Source organism: Protopterus annectens, chromosome 12.part0 (assembly GCF_019279795.1).
Source record: "Protopterus annectens isolate FY-2018-M chromosome 12.part0, PAN1.0, whole genome shotgun sequence".
NCBI classification, from domain to species: Eukaryota; Metazoa; Chordata; order Ceratodontiformes; family Protopteridae; genus Protopterus; species Protopterus annectens.
This window is the reverse complement of record NC_056746.1, coordinates 569,194,800-569,218,984: the sequence shown is the minus strand read 5'-3', so window position 1 is coordinate 569,218,984 and position 24,185 is coordinate 569,194,800. Positions and strand designations below refer to the sequence as shown.

General features: G+C 40.0%; 1 protein-coding gene across 2 annotated transcripts in view; it reads left to right on the top strand.

The window, feature by feature from the left end:
- CCZ1 (CCZ1 homolog, vacuolar protein trafficking and biogenesis associated) overlaps nucleotides 1-24,185 on the top strand; it is a 1,119,178-nt gene that overhangs the window by 282,241 nt on the left and 812,752 nt on the right. The window contains exons 5-7 of one of the 2 annotated variants that reach the window (XM_044089701.1): nucleotides 6,257-6,354; nucleotides 6,440-6,533; nucleotides 13,953-14,030. In XM_044089701.1, coding sequence (XP_043945636.1) covers nucleotides 6,257-6,354; nucleotides 6,440-6,533; nucleotides 13,953-14,030 — 270 coding nt within the window. The remainder of the gene's footprint in view (nucleotides 1-6,256; nucleotides 6,355-6,439; nucleotides 6,534-13,952; nucleotides 14,031-24,185) is intronic. The other variant, XM_044089702.1, reaches the window with a different exon arrangement.

The window sequence follows — 24,185 nt, the reverse complement described above, 5'->3', positions numbered from 1 at the left end:
GTTATCAAGAAACAGAATACAAAGGATTGGTCAAGATAACATCACTTTAGCCAGCAGATCTAGGAGCCTGTCTCTGATACCCTCCCTGTTTATCCAGAAAAAAGAAGTGAATTCCGCTAAAGAACGCTCAGCAGAACAAAAAACAATGTAAATATTGGAAGAACGTTGCACCACAAGTATTAGTATTTCATCTGAGTATTCAAAACTTGCTAAACAACCAAAATGGCGAAAAGACTGCTTCAAAACAACAGCTTCAATAACAGGCTTTTACCATATTGAATCCACAATATATGAAATATAGAGCTTTGCTGTTGTAAATAAAAACAGAAAAAACAAACATAAAAGTAAAGAACCCCTCTGATGTAAACAATGGACAAGCGCTTTCAGCTTTTTCAAGCCTTCTTCAGATCCAAATAGTCTGAAGAAGGCTTGAAAAAGCTGAAAGCGCTTGTCCATTGTTTACATCAGAAGGGTTCTTCACTTTTATGTTTGTTTTTTCTGTTTTTATGACATCCACATGTTTTAAAGCTGTGGAATTACAACACCACTTGACTTTTACAACAGCAAAGCTCTATATTTCATATATTGTGGATTCAGTATGGTAAAAGCCTGTTATTGAAGCTGTTGTTTTGAAACTGTCTTTTCACCATTTTGGTTGTTTAGCAAGTTTTGAATACTCAGATGAAATACTAATACTTGTGGTGCAACGCTCTTCCAATATTTACACCCTCCCTGTTTGTCTTTCGGCTTTTCCCAGTTGGGCATCACCACAGCGGAACTGCGGCCCACTCATGATTGGCAGTGGGTTTTACGGTGCCGGGTTGCCAGCCCGATGCCCAACCTTCAACGAAGGCAAGCCCATTCATGCTCACACCTACCTGCATGTCTTTAATGTCACTCGACTGTGGGGAGGACATGCAGACTCCACACAGAAGGTACTCCAGCCAAGAATCGAATGGGAGAACCTCTTGCTGTGAGGCGACAATGCTAACCGCTGCACCACCGCAGCTCTCTTGAACTTCAACAAAGTGTCTTTATTCCTCTCTGATACCCTCCCTGTGAGAGGAATAAAGACACTTTGTCGAAGTTCAAATAGTTTATTCAGTTAAGTGGATATATAGACGAGTGTTCTCCCCCACCCTGGCACCCCCTTTCCCTTCCAGAAAGTCTGAATCGCCTCTTTTCTCTTTGCCAAGAGATGGCTTCAGACAAATGGGTTCTGAATATCATTCATTTATTTATTTATGGGGGAATTCCTACTGGACACAGGTCCTTTTTCAGCAGAGGCCCAGGGAGAAAAGCTCCACAGAATGACATGGTAGATGGTAAACAGTAACAATCAATGTATGTATACAGTAGAGGTGATCATGACATGGAGAAATACATGAGCAAATTAGGTACAATTGAGTAGAAGCTCTAATTACAAACATTGAGAAATAAGAAGTAAAACACAGTGCTACAAATGTTCTAAACAGTAACTAGATAATTATAGTAAACTAAATGATAACTAATCCTGGAAAGCTTAACAAGCAGTGAGAAATTCAGTTCAGCTTTATAGTGATAGAGGGGATACTCTGTCTAAATCTGGGAAAGAAGAGAAGGGTTGAAGGGGGGGGGGGTGTTATTAGTCAGGGTTTGGACAAGGACAAAGCCAGTGAGAATTTAGGTGAGATTTAAGTGCAGTCTTGAAAAGACTGCAGGAAAGATGGCAATGGGAGGAAATCCCTCTTTTCCAGGGGGTAATTCCTCATCTAACAGACCAGATTGTTTTATTTCCACCCATCCTACTTCACATGTTGTCCCAGGGAATAATGTTACCAGTTCCTCCTTCTCAGGTGGGGAATGGTTTTTATTCAGGGATGATTTTAGTGCTACAGAAAAAAAATGCTTGGAGAACAGTTCTTGTTCTTTCTTTCCTAAACCAGTTTGTCAGTGCACCGAAGTTCAAATTGATGTTACTTCTCCATCTGTTAACATCTTCTTCATTCAAGTTTCCTAGTAAAATTAGATTTAAAAGACACTTGGCATCACATCCCTATTCATGCAGACTTCAAGGTTTTGTGTGTCATATTATCAGTTCTTTGCCTTTTCCTTTGGACTGTCCACAGCACCAAGAATATTCAAAAAGTGTCTAGCTCCAGTTATAGCTCATTGCAGACTGTGGGGTATCCACATTTTTTTCATGTTTAGACAACTTGCTTATCTTTGCAGAGTCTTTTTCAAAGTTCCAGGAATCTGTCACTTGGGTGAGAGATCTCTCACACAAGCTGGGGTTCGAAGCGAACATTCCAAAGGTATTTTTGATTGCTTTACACAGGATTGTGTTTCAGGGGTGTCAGCTAGACACCTCAGTTAAAAGATCTTTTCTTCCACAAGGAAAAAATAGCTCTGTACTGGTCACTGTGAGGGAACACCTTAGGATTTTGGGTCAAGTCACATCTAGGATTTCCTTGATACTCCTGGCAAGATGCCACAAGAGAAAAATATAATGGTATCTAAAGTCTCTTTGGTCCCACCACCAGTGTCCCTTGTCTTTTCAAATCCCAGTGCTGGGGTTTGTCAGAAGAGAAATCACTTGATGGTAACAACAAATATCCTTAAATCTTGGTCTCCCCTTTTCCCTTCCTGTTCCAAAGCAGTCAGTCACCACAGAAGCCTCAGATTTTGCTTGGGGAGCAGTTTCAGGAGGGGTAAAAGTGCAAGGTATATGGGACACCAAGGAGAGAAGCAAGCACATAAATATAAAAGAGATGCTTGCCTTGGTTAAGGCACTGAACTCTATTTATCTTTGGTCCCCAGGACTTCTTCAAGTTGGTACAGACAATACCACAGTCTTATGGTACCTTAGCAAGTAAGGGGGATCCAGGTCATTCCCCTTTAGAGACTAGCCATGTTAGTTTGGGATAGAGTTACCCCTAAGAGTTGACCCACTTGTTCGGGATTTGGCAATTTATATGGACAGTGACCTAACTTTTGACCACCTTGTGTCCATTGTTGTAAGAAAGTCCTTCTGTGTTGTACAGCTTATAATCAAAGGGATTATTCCTAGATCTAGGGATGTTATTTTCCCCTTAACTCAGCCCTCAATAGGCCAATCATTATATTTAATATCTGTCAGGACACATGCAACCACTGGAATGTCCACAGAGATGCTAAAAGGATACAAATCCTATAAAACATGTCCTACATGGACTGACTCAAAGCCCTCTTACTATACTCTGTATCCTACAGACTGCTAAGAGGTGACCTGTGTCGGTCATACAAGGCTTCCTCTGACCAAGTACTGATGGATTTACTGCACATCAGCAAGTCAAATGGCATCAGAAATACTGTGATCTAAAGCTCTTGTGCAACATCAACAAAGTAGTTTGGAGGGACAGGTATATCTCCTAGAGGATACCTCTACTTTGGAACAGACTCCCCATCCACATTAAACAAAGGGCATCCCAGTTCATATTCAAGCGTAACTTGGATCTGTGGATGGGAAACAGAAAATTTACCTCAGGATTACCCCTTGTAATACTAATGGACAGAGGCAGCTCCTAAATGCTTTATCCCATGCATGGGTCCTCTAAAGTTATCTTTGGTATGATCTCAGTAATTCTTATTAGGAGAGTACCAACCAATGGATATGCAAGACCAATGTGTAACCAAATGGGGTAGGTTAATTTGAGCACAAAAAATGGAAATTGCTAGGTTTAAAATGGCCCTCAAGGACAGCTAGCCTAGTACTTGCGTATGAAAACTGCTATCCGAGATTGACCATTGTCACAGAAACAATTATAGAGTGATTCAGTGAGGAGATGTTCCTTAAGAGAAGAGCCTCTAAAGTCATTAACGGTTTCTTGGTTCTTCATTTCTTTCTGTAGCAGTTTCAAGTAGCAGGTCAAGTGCAAGTCCAAGATATTTCTGTTTGGAGATATTTTGTACTGTGTTTTCCTTCTGTGATTTCTAGTTTCTTGGTGTCTTGAATACATTCTTAAACTCTGACCTTTGTTATATATGGAGAAGATGCAGCCACACTCGTGCAGGTACCTAACTCATCTCCTCCCTTGGATCTGTTTCCTTTCTTTCCTTCATGGACAAGATGCTGGACAAAGACGGCTGATTTTTGGCTATGTAGGCTGATATTTGGAAATGTGCTGTAACATGTCCATTTCTGGCATGCTTTTATATAGTTCATAGCATCCCGACTGTCTTCTGGCTGCTTACAGCGAAAAAAAAATCTGAGCAAAATAGGTGGAGCAACCTGCCTAGGCTGCTTTTGTTGACAACATCAGGCCATATGACCTTGCTAAGCACTGTATGGCATTTTGACTACATACGATTGAAGAGGCATGCTCAAAATAAATTTGTAATTTCCTTTGAAAGCCACCACTCTCATGTACCACATGGCTCTGCTCATCTGTTCTTTTCCTTTCTTGCCTCCATTTGTATGGGTCTTTAAAGTTCCTCTATATTGATGTGGACTTATTAGCTAGGCGGATCGTATCTGTACAGCCAAATCAACCTGTCAGCAATCAAGTTTATGCTTTTTGACATTCAGGCCATGTTTAGTGAAGTCTGTGCTGAGCTGTGGTGTCTGCATTCTTGCGGTTGTCCACTTTGTTTTCATATCTTAGCTGTAATATTTTACAGTTAAAAGCTTGGGAAAGGGTCAGCAGCTGGCTTTGTCACATCCTTAAAATGCAATACCTTTTTATGGCGCTTGTGAAGCAAGGCCATGGTAGGGAAGTATTAAAACCTAGTGCAGTCTTGTACTCCTTGCTACCTCTAATGGTTATATTTCAGCCCCTACCAGTCCTTTCAGATTAGATTTGTAGGTTTAAGGTCTCTGCCATGGGTGAGCACCCTTGTGTGATCTTTATTCGGGGTTAACTTGCTTCTCATTAAGAAATATGCAGATGTGGAGGCCAGCCTTTAATCCAAGCTTACTGTTCTCCACTTTTTACTGTCATTGAGGTTCCTTATGATGTATTCTAAAGTCCTGGGTTGTCAGCCTAAAACTAATCTGTCTTCATGCTTTTTCTTTGGAGTGTGCTCTGTAGGACTCCTGTCTCTTGAGCTGTCCAAGTTCAAGGGTAGTCTTTTTCCAGCACTTGGAGTAAGGCCAGATGTATGATGAGATGCGACTGCTACCCTTGACTTCCTTTCTCCCATGCCTTCTGTAAAGGTTCATCCTACTCCTCCACTGAAACATCATTATTCTTTGCTTCAGCCTACTGTTCTTTCTCTTCTGCCTCCTTTCTCCTCCCTACCCTGTTTGATAGTTTTACTCTGCCAACACAATTTCAACTGAAAGTATTCACAAAGTAATACTTTCGCAAGTGGTTTGACTGGTCCACGAGAAAGTAATAGCTCATTTCTATGCTGATTTTTTTTTTTCGCTTTACAGATAGTAGTTAGTAGTGAATTATTGGGAGGGTCCCATCTAAGTATACTGTCTGTGGATGAACAAATTAGTAAACAGCAAATCAGGTCCCACGGTATTACACTGTTAGACTTGCCACCCCTGTGGAACCCATAGTAGTGCTTATTTTTAGATCTGCTTCTTTAGGATATTGAAAATATTTTGCCATTAAGGGACTTGATTTAGCAGTCTTTCTTCACAGTTGTCATAGGATATTGCTTCTGAATGGGATGGCCCACAGTAATTAAACAGTAAATATGTGTTCTAAGTGTGTATTACATTTATGTATATGTATGCATATGTGTGTGTGTGTGTGTGTGTGTGTGTGTGTGTGTGTGTGTGTGTGTATATATATATATATATATATATATATATATATATATATATATATACATACCCACACACATACATGCGCAAACACGCGTGTGTGTGTGTGTGTGTGTGTATATATATATATATATATATATATATATATATATATATATATATATATATATATATATATATATATATATATATATATATATATATATATATATATATATATATATACACACACACACACACATATATATATATATAAACGTATGTGTGTGTATATGTATTTGGTTTTCATACATGAGCATGTTTTGCTCCTACTTCATTTTATCAGTTTTTATCATGTTAGCTCAGAGTATAAAAAGGCAGTTTTTGAATATATGTTTAATGTGTGTAATTTTTTTTTTAGAATATTTGGCTGAGATCTGTGTGGTTGCCATGCTAATTAAATGTCTGTTTTTCCATGTAAATGGGACTGTCTTGTTACCATTTTTACCATAAATTAATCTAGTTTCCTTTTTTATACAGGAAGAAAAGAAGATTTTGTTTTATTATCCAAATGAACAGGAAAAGAATGAAAAAATCAGAAATGTGGGTTTATGTGAAGCTATTGTCCAATTTACAAGGTATTATGTACTTTATTTTCTTTGCAAAGTATTTTTTTCTGCTTTGTCTGAACATGATACACTTTTGTATTTTCTTTGTTTGCAGAACGTTTTGCCCTACAAAACCTGCCAAGTCCTTACATACACAGAAGAACAGACAATTTTTCCATGAACCTGAAGAGAATTTTTGGATGGTGATGGTATTGTAACTCAGCTTTAATTTTCTTGCATACAGTGTCTGTCTTTTCTAACAGCTGAACTTTATGGTTGTGGGAGGCAAATGCTAAAAAGAAGAGAAATATGCAGTTCGGTAAGATTTTAAAGAAAGAACATTCTGCTTGGGCAGATGCTGAGAAACCCAGATCTGACTTTGGATCTGCCAATATGATCTCTGGTTCTTGTACTAGTGACTAAGTTTCTCTTCAGATGTGAGTGTGGCATTAGAGGGTGCTGGCAGCAGGAGAGCTATGTAAGGAAAGGAAATGTGTTATGGTATTACCATCTGTACGTATCCTGCTATTGATGTTTCAGATAAGTACAATTATTAGATGATGGAGTGTTGTCGATCAGCATGGTTTTCATGGGTAACCATCTGTTTAGATTACATTAGAATCCATGACTAAAATTATTTTTACCACCTTGCAGTTGGCAGACTTGAACCCACATTTTATGGTGGTAATCTGCCAACTTGCATTAAGCATAGTTGAGCTGACAGTCCAGTGTATAAGTACTTGACATACCTGGAGAATGTGATTGTAGATACCAAGACATAATTTCCACCCAGGTGCTGCATTTTATGGTTTAAACTACAGAATTTCTTTGTGATGTAGTGTTTGCAGTGCTGACGCTTGAGATTTCTGCCTGCAGGAGCCCAAATTTTGGCTCAAATACTAAAGCCTATACCTTTCTCCCTGCTGGTCTGGGATACTACCATCTCTTTCAGTATAAGGATGTCTTTGGTATAAAGAGTAGTTTGCTGAGGCCATTCTGATAGAGTAGATGGATAAACCCTGCCTATGGCTCACACAACCTGGGTTTGATTAACTGCTTGGGCACTTAACAGGAGGGTTTGAGGTATGGGAGGGCATTGATGACCCTCCCCAAGTCGAACCATTGTCCAAATAGTGGAGTTGACCTCTGATGTAGTAGATGAGTGAGGGCGACTGGGAAGGGAGTGGGTAAAAGCATGTAAGGAAAAAGAAAACTGGTGAATGCAAAGATGACCAAGCCCCCAGGATGCCCTTAGAATGTGTGACTTGCCCTAGATATACCAGAGTAAGTCCAGGTGAGTAGGATATTAGCTGGTAGACCCACTATGGATGGTGAGCCACTGGGGAAATGGGCTGGTAATATGAAGTTAAAATGGACCAAAAAAAGTGAGGGGAAAAAAGTAGTCTACTGGCCCCGTCTTCAGTTCATTCTTACAACAGTTCACTGAACAACTCTTAGTCAGCAGTTGCATTGGTTCAGCTCAGCGTGAATCCAGAGTTTCAGGTTAGTATGCCACTGAAGAAATTTCTCATCTTTTCTTGATGTTGGCACATAAGGTTAATAATTGCTTGAGGTGTGGAAAGCAGATGCCACATAGGGATTTCCACATTTTTTTTGTCTTTTGCCTCAGTTCTGAGCACGACATGCACAACTGCTTCCAATAAAGTACTGGGTTGAGTAACTAAATGTTTGTCTCAGAGATCTAATAGTTAGCCTGTGCATGCCATGTTTTCTGCCAGTCTCTCTTCAGACTTCCCCCAAAAAAGAAAAAAAAAGAGGAGCAACAGAAGTAGAAGAATGTCTGGGAGGCCAAAAACGCCATCTTCCGAGTCTGATGACTCACTGACCCAGACCCAAGAGTAGCAGTAGTGGTGAGATACTTTCACAGCCCCTGTACCCTGCACCTAATTCAACTGAGACCTTTGGCTGTACCCTTGTGGAAGCTGCCGTAACAGTGTCTGGCATGTCCTCATGAACCACATCTTTGTTGTCAGTTGGTGCCAAAATTGCTGTGCAGGCCCCTGGCCTCCAATATGTAAATATTGATTCCCAAAGGGATGGTGGTGTCCCAAGGATCTTAGTCAGAAAAAGAAGTCAAAGGGAGCCACATAGAATTTTCAGTTACCAGTCTTCACCCCCAGGGCTTTACCATACACTGATTCCAAGACCAAAAAACGAAGTGCAAATGGTTGTTAGGCTGAGTCCCAGCCCTGTTCTATCCTGGTCTGTTCTCAGTATCATTTCAGTGTGACTCAATCTCTGAAAAATGGTGTGTCAAGGATTACCCCCCCCCCCCAACAGGATAAGGGTGTGAACTCAGATTCCTCTAAGAGGTGTAAGAGCTGGTTTATGTGGGCTAGTTCCATCCTCTTTTATAGATTCTTATTCTGAGGTCAGCCTGAGGCTCACCAGCTGCAGATCTGTCCTTTGGAGATGCTCCTTCACAGTATGGAAGAATCTTTTAGCTGGGAGTCAAAGCAGTTCTCCCAAGCTCAAATTAGATACAGACAGTTTCTGGAACTGCCAGAATCTAGACCTTTCACCAGTGATGCTTTCAGTTCTATAGGTCCTGGTTGATATTTTTAAAGCAGCATCCCACATTGAGTCCCATTGCCTACTCTGCTCCCAAGAAGCCAGATCACTTCTGTACAGTCCATGACTCTCATAAACATTTTTACAGAAATCCTTTTGCTGATCCAACAGTGGTGGCCCTGTATTGTAGCAAGGGTCAGGTAGGGGTGCATCCAGGAATCCAATTCCAAATGATAGGAAGAGTGGGATCCTTAACCTGTTTGGATAAAAGACTTGCACTTTAGCTACCCTGGCTGTTAGGGCCCTCAGCTGCTAGTCTTGTATGCTTAAATTTCAGGAGTCGATCTATGAACAACTACGATTAATTCAAGGTGCATCTTTATTCCTTTGTAGTGATTGTGTTATTTTTATACCATGTGTTGTCAGCAGGGTCCCAGTGGAAAAGTATGCCTAAATATTTTTCCACAATTTTAACATTAACTGTAAATGTGCAGCTTGCCTGCATTTTATCACATTAATTACAGATGAAAATGCTGTACATAATCTACACATGCAAACAAAAACTACATTATTATACTACATTAACAATTTTACATGTGTGGTTAAGGTGGTGGTATATAAAACCTGTGAGCCTAGTTTCAGGTGATTTATTCCAAGGTTTGGTTTTGTATTCTGGCTAGTAAATGCACTGTTAGCTATATGACCTGAGGTGAAATAGACTAAAGGCTTATTTATTATTTATTGAATCTATAAATGTTGTGTGTGTAATGTGTCAGATGTCTGTCTGCAAATGGAGAAACAAAAATTTATTATTGTTAACTGTTACTAATCAGTAAATAATATTTAAAATTTTAAATTTGGGCTTGTTAACCTTTGTTTTGTTCAGTTCAGTTTGAGGAGGAGTTTGAGGAACAGAGCTTCCTTCCTTCCCAATCCCCTCAATGGGTGACCAGATGTTCAGAATTTGATTTTCATTTTTTCTATTCAAAATTTATTTCAGCAAGTAACTTATATGCAATGGTTTTCTTTATGGATTAGTTCCTCAAGAATATTTGCCATTCTATTCTTTTAGTAGAAATTCATTCAATAGTAATGTTATCCAGTGAATTAAATTGTATGATATTTGTGTTTATGATTGAACATTCAAGTGAGAGCAAGCTCAAGTAATAAATCAAATAAAATTAATTTCAGCCATGTGAATAATCTCTTATTCACATAAATTTCAATCAAGTAGCTGCTTAGTTTAGTTTAATTTCATGTTTTCTTCCTCATCCTCTTGCTTTTATTCTCATTTTCTTGAACACACTGATTGCTTATAATCATTTTTATTTCTATTGCAGTCACACCAGTCACACTACTGTGATGTTTGATTCCATGTAAAGATGTTTATTTGTCCTCTTGGGTACCAAATCTATGGAGTTTTGTAGTTGTGTATGAGTGAAAAAGCCTATTTTGTGTCCTTAAAAAATTTGCATTGTCCTTTTTTGCCTTTGCTTTTTGTCCTATTTCTACTTTTCAATTTGCAATTGTTAACAATATTGTGTGGTACTTGTTGTCTGAAGTCTTGTAGTGTGTTGTCTGAAGATCTGATATTGGCACATGTTTGATCATGGTAAAACCATGTTGAAACATTTGGGAAACAGAATCCAGTGATGAAGAGAGGAGAGGAGTTGTGGAAGGATGGGGCGGTTTGATGGACTGGTGGAAGTTAGGAGGCATTTTGGACTTCTGGGATGAGTTTGATGAAGGTGTGGTTGGATGTGACTGGGTGAGTTTTTGAAAGGTTGTAGTGGATGTTTTTGCATTTTGTATGCTTTGTTTTGCAATGATGGCTGCAGTCTGAGAGTGTTTGGTGTATAGGCACTTGAAAATTGTTGACCATAGAAGGAAGAAGTCCTTTAAGTGATGGGTTCAGTGTTTTTGGCAGATAAGTTTGTAGTGGTGAGTTCAAGGAGCATCTAGTGTGACAAAATAGCAGATCTTTAGAGGACAACTGTGAGGAGGTCCTATTCCAGTTTTGGGATAACAACATTCTTTGCAATGGAAAAGTCTGCTGCTGTAATAGGGTATCTAGTAATTTTTATAGCCCTGTTTAATTTGGGGTAAAATATTGGTAAGTGTGACATGATAGTTAAAGACTAGGGGAGGTCAAGACAAAGACTGTGATGTAGGATGTTACTTAAGTGAAGGAAATTTCCCAAGCGTCTGTGATGTGTTAGATTTGTAGGTGTTTGTTTGAAGATCGGTGTTGAAAAATAAGCTAATTATATTCAGATCTTGTAGGTTTGATTGAGTAGTAGAACTATGTATTCCACTTCTTGGTACAAGGAAGTCAGTTGTATACAAGGCAACATTTGTAAACAAAAGGGAGGAAGAAAAAGTAGTGATGAAAAGAATAAACATTATTTGTGCAAAGGTGGAACTTTTGGAGAAGCAGGAGTTGAGAGAGTATTGCCAGAAAGTTCTTGGAGGTCTTTGTTGAGTAATAGTGAAACCATTTAATGGTTTCATCAGAGAAGTTTAAATTGTGTAGCTTTTCTAGAAGCAAAATGTGAATGTCCAGAGCATTTTTTTTAATCTATCAGTAGTGCACTCTTAAAAGCCCACTGCCAGTAGACTGGAAGAAATAAGTGCCTTAAAATGTAGTAGTAGATATAATAAATGTAATTCTGATCCCATGTTGTGAATTCTTTAGAACAAAGTGTTCAGAAGTGTGAGAAAGTATTTGCTTACAGGTTAGTTTTTGAAGGATTTTAGCAAGAGCTGAATATTATCTGTGGTCAGAAAGTGATCATATTAAGAAGGAAAATTAGACTTCAGACAGGAAATAGCAGATTCCAGTGAAACTAATTAAGTAAGGAGGAGTTTAGAAATGTGGTTGTAGCCTTTTTAGGAACTTTGGATGAAGATCAATTTCATTTTTATTATGATGGGTGAATATTTAACTTTCAAAAGGTGACGTCGTACTGACCTGTAAGAAATTTTGAAATACGATTATGGGAGATCTTATAGGAGATTGACATCAGAAGATCTACAGTACTTGAGGAGTATTGAGATGAGACTGTTTTCTGCTTTGCCAAGTATCGGACCTTGAAACTACCATGCAGTACATTGTTTCAGCAGCTTTAGTTTGGTTGTAGTAGCATACTTGATTTGAGATGTGTGTGTGAGATATCTACACTGCACTGCAAATACAGAATCCCTCCATCCTCAGAGAAGCACACACAGACTGCATTAGTTTTCAAATTCTTACTCCAGCAGTGCACATACATTAATTTACAAGCTCTTCCTCTAGCAGCCCACATTATCTTCCAAACTTTGTGTTCACTGACCTCTATTCACTTTGACTTTCTGAATGTAATCAGCAAATTGACACTGCATTCTCACTGGGCTGTTAAAAATTTAACCCATAATCCAGAGAAAGTTGTCTGATTTTTAAGCGGTCCAGAAAAGTACTTTATAGATGCAACATTTTTTTTATTGTGCAAAATTTTTCTGTGCAAGTTTTCTTAATAATCTGAGATAAAGCACTGATTTATTTGTTTTATTAGTTTTACATGTATTGAATTAACATTTGAGAAAGCATTAAGTCTAGATGTCTAACACTGTCAGAGGTGCATTAATGCTGAGTAAGCGAAAAGTCAAGCAGTCGATCAATCTACTGTATTTTATTAGTGCCAGCAAAAATAACAAAAACACATCCACCACACTTGCTGGCACTAATAAAAAACGATGGATTGGTGGACTGCTTGACTTTTTGTTTACTCAGTATTACTGCACCTCTGACAGTGTTGGACATCTAGGCTTAATAGTTGGCACTGAGGTGCTGTCTTCACTGTTTCCTACGTTTTTGCGTCATTAGTTAAAAGCATATTTATGTTTATCAGTGTGAACAACCAAACGCCCAACCACTGCATTGCAATAAAACAAGTCGTTTGGTTTGAATATCCACATTAACTCAACTACTTTGAACTGAAAACAGCACATAAAAATTTAGAAGTACAGGAAAAATGCACACACCTTAATATTTTTTTCACTGGTGTACTCACACTAGAAAACTTTGCTCCCCTGTAAATTCCTGACCTGTATCATTCTTACTCACAACTCTGACTGTTAATCACTTTACTTGAGCTGTGTTGCTAAAATTTGGAACTCCCCTACCCAGCACCTTTTTACAGATCAACAATCCCAACCCTTTCAAGTTTTTACTAAAATCATACTTGAAGGTTACCTGGATCTGTCACAGTACCTCTTCCCCTGAATAAGAGTCATGCATGTCTGACAGCATTCACACCATCTGAATGTTTTCCCCCTATGCAGTCTCATAGGACCATTCTTTGTAGATGTAAGTTATAAGTTGCTCACTTAGTTACTCACCTCTAATTCCTGTCTCTCCACTCTATCTTGTGCTTAAAATCTCTTAACCTTAATACAGTACATCCTGTTTTATAATCCTCATCCCTCAAAAAAAAAATGCTGCATTTGTTTTAGTTAGGCAGTGTGCTCTATTGATATGTGATATACCCTGGTAAATGTCTACAGAATGTGAAATGTTCTGTCTTTTTTACTTTATGCATCTCATTACATGCTGATACATATCTTTAATAATTGCTACTATAATAAGCACCTGCTATTGTGCAGTGTTCTATTATCCTACTATAATAATCATCTGCTATTGTGCGGTGTTCTATTATCCTACTATAATAATCACCTGCTATTGTGCGGTGTTCTATTATTCTACTATAATAATCACCTGATATTGTGCAGTGTTCTATTATTCTATTCTTTTTATGTAATCAACTAATACCTTTTGAACAAGCACAATAATGTTAGTCTGTCTAGGTATCTTATGTATTTGTGTTCAGCTGTGCACTATATACTGATTTTTTTTAAGCTTTTCTCCCCAAGCCTCTGCTGAAAAGGGGTTTCTAATCCAGTCAGATTTTCTCGGTTGACAAATGCAAATAAATAAATAAAATGCAAGTTTGCAGGTGTGTGTTACAGTGAATTAGATCATTATGAATACAGTAGCAAAAGTCAAAACATTGTTTTGGTAGTTGGGCTGTAATGTTGTAATGATTTTTTTGTTTTCCAAGGTTGTACGGAACCCAATGATCGAAAAACAAAGCAAAGATGGGAAGCCAGTAGCAGAGTATCAAGAAGACGAAATCTTGGTTAGTCTTGGCAAGTCCTGTAGTTTAGTACATTTTGTATTTCATTTACATGCATGGCTGTTACTTTTTCTTATTTATTTGTTAATGCATTGACCCTTTGCAGACTGTGTTTGGCCATGATTTGACTTGCAAGGTTAATCCAGTAAGCATGGACAGTGTAGATAATAATCTGTTGCCAGTTTCATGGTATTGTGCTGGTACATATTGTTTGATTGGTAGTACTCGCCCCATCATGTTGATATTATTGTAATAACACTTGTCATTTTGTTATTAGTACCAATTATTGGATATAAATATTCAGTAAGATGCAGGCAACTCTTCGCCATCATCCACAATTATCATTCATTGTTGATTGTCAAACACTAATTGATCATACAAATAGTATTTCACCAAGTCCGAAATCATGCTTTAAATTAATAGTGTGGGTACACTTCTGTTTTGGTATCTGTTAATAGTGTTTTTCTCTGGTTGCCTCTTTTGCTTTTATTAAGTGCTTTGTGTGAAAAATAATCCGTTTTATAGTGTGATCATACTTCATTACTGTATTGAAACTTTATTCATTTGTGAGTAGTTGATTGTTTGCAGTTTAGCATATTGTGTTGACGTAGTTAGAGTACCCAATAGTAGGAGTGATGTGCAAAAGTGCTGCTGTTTGGTGGGTTTATAGAACATTTTCCTACAAATATCTGCAAAAACAATTATGTAAGCTATACATTTCTGGGCACTTTTAAGTAATAGTGGTAGTGAAGCTAATTATGTTTATAGTATTGATGACTAGCTGTGGTGATAGGCAGATATAACTTTATCTGTTTGTTTCACTGCAAGCCTTTATGGCTGTTCTGGGAGATAGGGGTTGTTCCTCAGCAAGTTTTTACTGAGTAGATCCTATGTCCTACTTTGATGGCTGTAGTGTCATGTATTGCTAGGAAAAGTGCCACAGGCAGCCTAAGCCAGACATAGCTAATTCCAAAGACAACTGTGTAAGGTAGTCCTTGGCATTGCTTCTTTCAAGTTATTTTTTCTGATGTGACATTATTCCCAATATTTTAATTGGGTATTAGATAGGTACTGAATGGCTATTTAATTTTTTGTCAGCCTTTAGAATTCTGCAACTCCATGGATGCTTAGCTTGGCAAATAAATATTTCTCTGGTTGTTGTAGTTTCTCCTACGTTCAATGCTTACTATACACCTCTGTCCTCCATTTCCTGTTTCTGCCAGTAGCTGAACATGTCAGTCTGATTCCAGATGCCCTCAGCTTTTTTTTTTTTTTTTTTGGGGGGGGGGCTTTGAAGATATTCTTCGTGTTTCATTGTTGCAGTCATTACATTCGGGTTATCTGCTTGCAGGTAACCCTCAGTCGGCCTGATTAACAAAGTCTTGGGTCCTGCATCGGTTGCTGTCCCTTCTTCCATGACGTCAGGTCATCAGGAGTATAAAATATGCAGCCGATGCCATTACATCAGTCTTTCTTGCCGTGCGGTGCCCGAAGCAGAAGCAGTTCGCAAGTGCCGGTCGGCCGACTCCTGAAATTTTCGTTTTCGAGTTTCAGAACCGAAGTCTTCAACTAAAGCTAAGTACCCGTTGAAACTTTTCTTGCTCCTTACCGATGTCAGTAAAAGTTAATAATTGCATTACTTGTGGAAAGCAAATACCTCATAAAGATTTTCATTCGTACTGTATTCCTTGCCTAGGCCCTGACCATGACGTACCTTGCTGTCAGTTTTGTGCTTTATTTAATCAGAGCACTATCCATCGTCTGTATATTTCTGCCTCTAAATATTTCGGTTCTAGATTTAATTATCCATACCAGGATTCCAAAAAAATACAAAGATAAAGACAGAGACAGGCCGCCAAGGTCCAAAACTGCCGACGACGCTTCTCCTAAGCCAGTTGCCAGTTCGCCGGTACTCAGTGAGGCGCTTTTGCAGCCCCTGATACCCGCTACTTCTGATTCACAGGCCTCTACTGAGACCCACTTGGAGTCCGGTATGCTGCGAAATGCTTCAACTATGGAACCAGCGGATGTCTCTACCTTGGATGGGTCCGGAGCCGCTGTGTATTCAGGCCTACAGACTTGCACATTAAACCGACGCCTCCTTCTTCTCTTAGGCCTAAATCTCGAACCATGCCTAAAAAACTGACGCCCAGGCCACATGCTCAGGCCTCTATGCCTAAAAAAACAAATGATAAGAATGGCTGAAAATCTAATAACTCTAATCAGGGGTAGTCAACCCCCCCCCTTTTCTAAGAAGCCTAGGATTGAAGTGATTTATGAATCTTCTGACCAGGATTCTGTTTTTTCTGATTCTTCTGATGATCTGGATTTGCCCTTATCTACTTATGAGGATTCTGATGCAGAGGACTCCATTTCTTCTGCTTCCCCTCCAGAGGAGTTTTCTTTGGGGAAACCTTACATACTCTAAGGGAGCATTTCCACTGGGAAAGCCAGGATTTTTCTGATTGAAAAAAAGAGGCTTAGGGATTTCTTACTCCTACCTCAGCATAAGCCTTTAGCTATTCCTCCTGAACTAGACATTGTTGATGCTTTTTCGGAATCTAGTTTGGCCCCTGATACCTTGCCTCCTGCTCCTAGAAAACCAGGCAAATACTACAGGGTTCCTGAGTCACACAAGTTTCTTTTTAAAAATCCTATTGCAAATCCAGAGACTATTTCACAGGGGCCCAAGGGCATTAAGGCTTCTACTGCTAAAAATCCTACCCCTTCTGACAGAGACTCCAGGGCGCTGGATACTGCAACCTTGGCCATTAGGGCTTTAAACTGACAGTTTCATATGTTAAAATATCAGCAACATGTTATTGGATTGCTTAAACAGAAAATGATGTTGATTCCTGACTGTGTGGAAAATAAAGAATTACAGGATTTAATGCATTCTGCTGAACAAGTTGGAAAACATACTTTGCAATGTGGTTTTGATTCATTAGAGGCCTCTTGCAAGGCCACTGTTACTGGGTCTGTGCTCAGAAGGCATGCTTACTTAAGGAGCAATCTTTGCCTGATCATGTTAAAGCTAAATTGTTGGATGCTCCCTTAAATCAGGACTGCCTATTTGACAGCAAGGCTGAGGAAGTTCTTAAAAAGATGGAAGATAAAGCTAAATCTATGCAAACTGTTAAAGATTTCTTATAAGTTCAGCCTCCTAGATTTAGTAGGCGCTGGCCTTCTAAGAATTGTTTTTTTCCAGCCCCTTCCAGGTCTTCTCAAACCAAACTCAGACACAGCAAAAATCCCAGGTTTCAGTCCCAGGGGACACACAGGACTAAGCCGTGAGGGTCCTCCACTTCCAAATCTGGGAGTAATAACACCCCCCCCCCCCATGGTAAACTGCCCCAATGACTTCCTTTTAAAATTTCCAAGCACTTATCAACTGGCTGCCCCTTTGGGGGGAAAGATTGCTTTTCATACAAAGAACTGGGAACTCATTACCCAGGACAAATGGGTTTTAAATATAGTGTCCCAAGGATACAGATTTCACTTTCATACGTTGCCAACACCAAGCAGGTGGCCGGACCTACCCCCAAATCAGTGGGCAGAGGCCCAAAAACAAGTACTTTCTCTCTCAAGCATGGGGGCTATTCAACTGGTACCAGAAGAGGAAAAGGGACAAAGATTCTACTTGAGACTTTTCCTGGTACCCAGAAAAGACAATTCATGACGTCCTATCCTGGACCTGTCTACTCTAAACACCTTTCTGAAGATTCCAAAATTCAAGATGCTGACTCTTCAACAATTACTTCCTATGCTAGGCTAAGATGCCTGGTTGGGAACACTAGATTTAAAAGAAGCATACCTGCACATTCCAATCAGGGAATCTTGCAGAAGATACCTACGCTTCAAAGCAGGCTAGATGCACTGTCAGTTCTCTGCACTGCCCTTTGGCTTATCTACTGCGCCCAGGGTATTCAAAAAGTGCCTAGCTCCAGTCATTGCATTTTGCAGGCAAAGAAATATTCAAATGTACCCATACCTGGACGATTGTCTAATTCAGGCAGAAAGCCAGGACAAACTTTTGAATCATCTGGCCTTTGTGCAAAGAGTTCTAACTTGTTTAGTTTACACCATTAACGAAAATAAATCACACCTGGTACCCTGTCAACAAATTATATTCCTGGGAGCAAGCTTGAATACAGCTTCCCAGATGGCCTACCTCACGGCAGAGAAACAAATTCATTTGACAACCTACTTCAAACAAGTGGCCACAAAGACCCTGCTTATCTGCAAGACAAATACTGCAAGCCTTGGGGTTCATGGCCTCCTGCATTCTTCTAATTCCATATGGAAGACTGCATATGAGGCACTACAGTGGTATCTAAAAAGCCTGTGGTGTCAACATTTTCAGGATCTAGAAACAATGATTCCTATCATTCCTTGCCTATGCCTAGAGTTCCTTTGTTGGGCAGAGGCGTGCCACCAAAACAAGGGATTACCTTTCACACCACCCCCTGCCACCCAAACCCCAACAACAGGCGCATCAGACTATGCATGGTGAGCTCACCTGGCAGGGAAGTGCATTCAGGGCAAATGGAACCCAAGTCAAATGCACCTGCATATCAATCTAAAAGAAATGTTAGCTGTACAGAATGCTCTGACAGCCTTCAAGGACCACATTCTTCCAGGACAACTAATGGTAAAGATGGACAACACCACTGTTATGTGGTAAATAAACAAGCAGGGGGGCACACATTCTTATCCCCTCTGCAGACTAACTATGGCATTGTGGAACACAGCCTTGAGCTTCCAAGTGCACCTACAAGCTCATTTCCTGCCAGGAAAGTTAAATACACTGGCAGACAGACTAAGCAGAAACCTCATGGACCCACACGAGTGGAAACTGGAACCAAGGATTTTTCAGCATGTTGACAAGCAAATGGGGGAGCCCAGATATAGACCTGTTTGCCTCTCCCCAGAACTACCAGTTGGACAAATGTTGCACAAGGACTCCCCACAAACAGGCCTGGAAAGTGGATGCTCTGTCCTTCATCTGGAAAAACCTATCAGACTATGCCTTCCCCCCTCTGCCTCTGCTCTCCAAAGTACTACTAAAAATCAAACAGGACAAAAAAAGGTTGATTTTGATTGCTCCAGACTGGCCACTCCAGCACTGGTACCCCCTCCTGTGCAGTGTGTCACGGTTATTCCCATGGCACCTGCCTCAGACTACTTCCCTGTTGTCTCAACAGGAGAACCAGATTCTGCACACTCAGCTTCTAACATTGAACCTTGCAGCCTGGCTAATTACATAATCTCTCCTTTACCATCCCTCTGTAAACCTGGGATGGATATCATTTTAGAGGCAAGGAGGCCTAGCACTAGAAAATCCTATGCTGAAAAATGGAAAAGATTCTGTGCCTGGAACCATTCCCAAGGGATGAGCACAGCAGTGCCCAATTTACCTCAGATTTTACAATACTTAACTGAGATGCTTCACAAGGGCCTGTCTTTTTCCTCCATTAAAATCCACGCCTCTGCCATTTCAGCTCATTATAACACAAGAACCCCCCCCCCCTTCTCTCATCCACTGCTCAAGCAGTTCCTCAGAGTGGCCAAAAATTTAAGACCACCCAGGAGAGCTCCAACCCCAGCCTGGGACCTTAACTTTGTTTTGGGGAAACTCACTCTGCCTCCTTTCGAACCAGCTGCTACTGCAGACCTAAAATTTCTTTCTTGGAAAACAGCTTTCCTTTTAGCAATCACTTCAGCTAGAAGGGTATCTGAATTACAGGCCCTTATGGCATTGGAGCCTTTCATCATCTTTCATGCGGACAGGGTGTCCCTCAGAACCAATCCGTCCTTCATGCCCAAGGTGGTATACAGTGTGGCTCTTAATCAGTCCATTAATTTGCCAACCTTCTTTCCCAATCCACAGAACAAAGGGGAACGGATATTGCATTCCTTAGATGTGCACAGACAATACTCAGATTCTACTTGGACAGGACTAAACCTCAAAGGAAATCTGAACAACTGCTGGTAGCATTTGCTGCAGGGGCAGAGGGGAAGGCTATTTCAAAACAAACCATTTCTAAATGGATAGGCCATTGCATTCATTTCTTTTATAAGCACCATGGAAAACCTATCCCCCAGGGGGTAAGACCTCACTCCACCAGGGCTGCATCTATCTCTACAGCCTTTCTCAGAGGCGTCCCTACTAGGGACAACCTAGAAGCTGCTACCTGGAGTTCTGTACATACTTTCCCCAAGCATTACCATTTGCCAATTTTCTCTAAATCCAGAGCTGGCTTTGCCACTGCAGTCTTGCAGGGCCTTGTAGCTGGTCCTAATGCTATCTAAATTCCTCCTCCCAACTACAGCTTTGGGAATCTACCCAAATGTAATGACTGCAACAGTGAAACATGAAGAACATAGTGCAGTTGTGTACACTTACCATAAATGTAGATGTTCAAGTGTATTCACTGTTGCAGTCCTGGTTACTCTCCCTCCAGGCCCCTAACTTCTTTTAGCTATACCTCTACCTTCCTTTACTATGCTTAAAAGCCTTTTTGATGTATTTGCTTTTTTGTTGGAGGTATATCATTGTACTTTTATATTTAATTGCTCCCCATTAGGGGGGCAGCTGACATTTGGGGCAAGAAAAACTGATGCAATGGCATTGGCTGCATGTTTTATACCCCTGACGACCTGACATCATGGAAGAAGGGACAGCAACCGATGCAGGACCCAAGACTTTGTTAATCAGGCCAACTGAGGGCTACCTGCAAGCAGATAACCCATATGTAATGACTGCAGCAGTGAATGCACTCGAGCATCTAGATTTATGGTAAGTGTACACAACTGTACTTTCTGTGCTCTGGTTTTGTGTAGGTTGGGCAGAGACCTTATTTGCCATTCTGTTTGGTAACATTTTTCAGTATTCTGAAATATTTTTTGTTTTAGTTTTTTTTTTTGCCAAGTCATTATTGCCTTGCCGTTGTACTGAAACATTTAATTCTTGGTATGTTTCAGGGCCCCTGAAACGGACAACAAGCCTCATTTCCCTATTAAGTGTTACTATGGCAACCAAATTACTCATGCCCACAGTTGCAACATTGACTTTATTGCTTAGGTCCATAGTATTTGCCTCATTACTGAAGTACTTGTCTTAAACTGTGACAACTTTAAGAAGGTAAAGAAAGTAGTTTTGTACCTTTTTTGTAAGTGTCAAGCGAAGGAAAATCTTGGCAACTTCCTTTTGGTTCTGTGGTATCTTTGGACAAACTGAGGATATTTCTTTCTTCTCCAGTGTTATGAGAACCTTTTTATTTATCGTATCATCCATAATCTGTTAAACAGTTGTCCATTAAGGCCAGCCATGTCTAACTGGTTAGGATCACAGCTGTGCCAGCTTCTCCAATACAGGTGTTCAAGCTACGGTGATGGAGGGACACCCTCTCCCTCTGCTTCTTTTCATCCTTTAGAGGTGGAAGTACGTTCTGCATCTGAGACTGCTTCTCCTTTGTTGATGATGTAGTTTGAGGGAATTTTTGCTGCCTTTTTCCACTCTGGAGGTTTCCAACTCTTAGGGAGTTACAGTGGGCTTTCTTCCTTCCCTTGTACTGTACCTCTCCTCTCCTCTACCTTGCCTATTCACCCACCCTACCTTCTACTTATTCCTCTGAGGTCTTTTACCAATCATTTCATTTCTGTCTCATAATTGTCACCCTTTTGCTTTCCACCTTTCTGTATTGTGACATCTGTTCTAATGCATAGTTATGTAACTATGTCTACATAGAGTATAATTAGTATACAAAGACATACTATTGTATAGTTGCTATCTTATCTATTTTGGCATAATTTGCTTTCCACTCTTCTGTATTGTGACATCTGTCCTAATGCATATTTATGTAACTATATCTGTATAGAATATAATTTGTATGCAAAGCCGTACTATTGTATAGTTGCTATCTTATCTATTTTGACATTGTAAAGTTTATTTTAATTGTATGCTGCCTGGCATTGTTGATATATGTAACTTAAAAGATTTTGTTTGTATGGTATATACTGAGCTTTCCTCCCCCAGCCTCACTTTTTGTTCAGCTGGACTTCCCCAGTCAACAAATGTAAAAATAAAATAAACTCTTCCTGCAGTCATTTATGTTAGTCTTGCTATGCACATTGTGGGTCCTCGGTACTTGGAGAGTAGTCCTTTGCTTTCCCTCTCTTTTGTTACCTTGAGCGGTGTGAGGATGAATTGAATGTGAGAGCACATTTATCTCATGGTCTTGGAGAGGCAATGTGCTTTTCACTTGAGGTACAAGAAATCATCCTATATGCTCACATTTTCCAGCACTGGTCCTTCTGTTGTTGTATGGGTGTGCAGTGGGGGCATTTGCTTCTGTTCCTGTTCTGCTTTTAAGGGGTCTGGAATTTTCCCTTCTTATACAGGCTTATCTTTCTGCACCTTCATTGGTCTTGCAGTGGGCTTTGGCATTAACTCGTTCAGTTTCAGTGCCAGCTCCTTTGATGTTCCGCTTCCCACTGGACAGATATTGGGTCCATTACTTTCACACCCAGTACCAAGTATACTAGCATGTGCAGTGTTGTCCCAAGTTACACAGGCTTAGTTGACTTGAGAGGGGCCACCACTGACTGTTCCAACTTCCGATACCCTGATGTTAGGTCCAGTAAAGGTTTTCCTCCCTACTGTAATATATGCTTCACAGATTGTGTGCCTGCCTGTTTCATAGATTATCCAGAGACCTCTGACTTTAGGTCATTTGACTGCAAAAGATATCTGTTTTCATTTCCTGCTATGGAAGGTTTTCCAAGTATCCCAAGAAAGAGGAAGAAAATGATTCTTCATAAAGATCTCCCCAAGGAAGATGCTGACATACTGCCTATTTCTCCAGCTTCTTCTCAGCCAAGGTTTAGTGAAGTTTTACTAATGATAGCGAGAGAGGTAGCTGGCCTTCTCATTAATTTTACTGTCCTCAAAAGAGACTTCAGACTACTTGTTGATGCCAGTAAGCATCCTCTTGTGTGGTCCCTGCTCTGGTTACTATTGTTGGCAGTTCAGTGAATGCATTTTGGGATAATAGAGACACTGTTCCTTGTCCAAGAAAGTCAAACAGTAATTTTAGACTTCCCCCAGATTGTGCTACCTGGGTAGAGACTGTAAAGCCAGGTGTCTCACTGTGGCTGCCATGGAGACGAAGCTCACTCCTCAAGCTCAGTCTCTTTCCCACAGGTAAGGAGCCTCAGGTTTGAGACATGGTAGAAAGCAGTCCTGTGCATCTTTCATATTGTGTCTCAGGTCTCTTGCACGTATGTTTTCTTTTGAGTGAAAAATTGCATACTGGCAAAGGCCTTCCTGCTGGATCTGTTTCAGGGGCTCATCAGCCAAGCTTGCCACATTGTTGAAATAGTGTTTAATGCCACCAAGGCAGGTGCAAGAACAGTAGTATCTGGCATAGCTATGCATCGGCACTCCTGACAACACGTTATTTTAGTGTCCTCTGACAACACGTTATTTTAGTGTCCTCATTAAGGATGGTTATGGACGTGTCTTTTAAGGAATTATGCTTCATCAAATATATAGTAGTAATGACAACTTTTGTCTGTTTATGGGGCATCAAAAGTTTTCCTTACTTGAGTAGCTGGCTTTTAGTGTTGCCCATTGTCTCTTGCCTTATGTAGCTAGTTAAGATGAAGAGGCTGGGGTGTTCATTTATATACTTTATTACATAATAACATATCAGGATTGATAGCAGCAATATAAAATATAAACAAACTACGTAACTGACTGATTACTACACATATATACGTACCAGATGGTTGTTACTAAAAGTTATTTGGTTTAATCGCTGATGTCTGCTTATGGATTGAGTTTAAAGTTGTCTATCACCTCCATGGCCTGAAAGAGAAAGGACAGTCTGTTTCAGCTGCTGGGGGGGGTCAGGTCACCTTTCACCCTCTTTAGTATTCCTTTTCTAAAATTCAAAGGAAACAGAGAAAATGCTTTTATGGTACACTGTGTAGACACCCCCCCCCTGCAGCAGGAAGTACGAGCTAATTAGTCATTTTCATCTAGATACCAGCAACATTGTTCCTCCATAGGACATGGGCCTCACCATTCTTTGTGATGCTGCTGGTGTACTTTTTATGTAGAAATCTCTTCTTTACCAACTCGTATTTTGACTG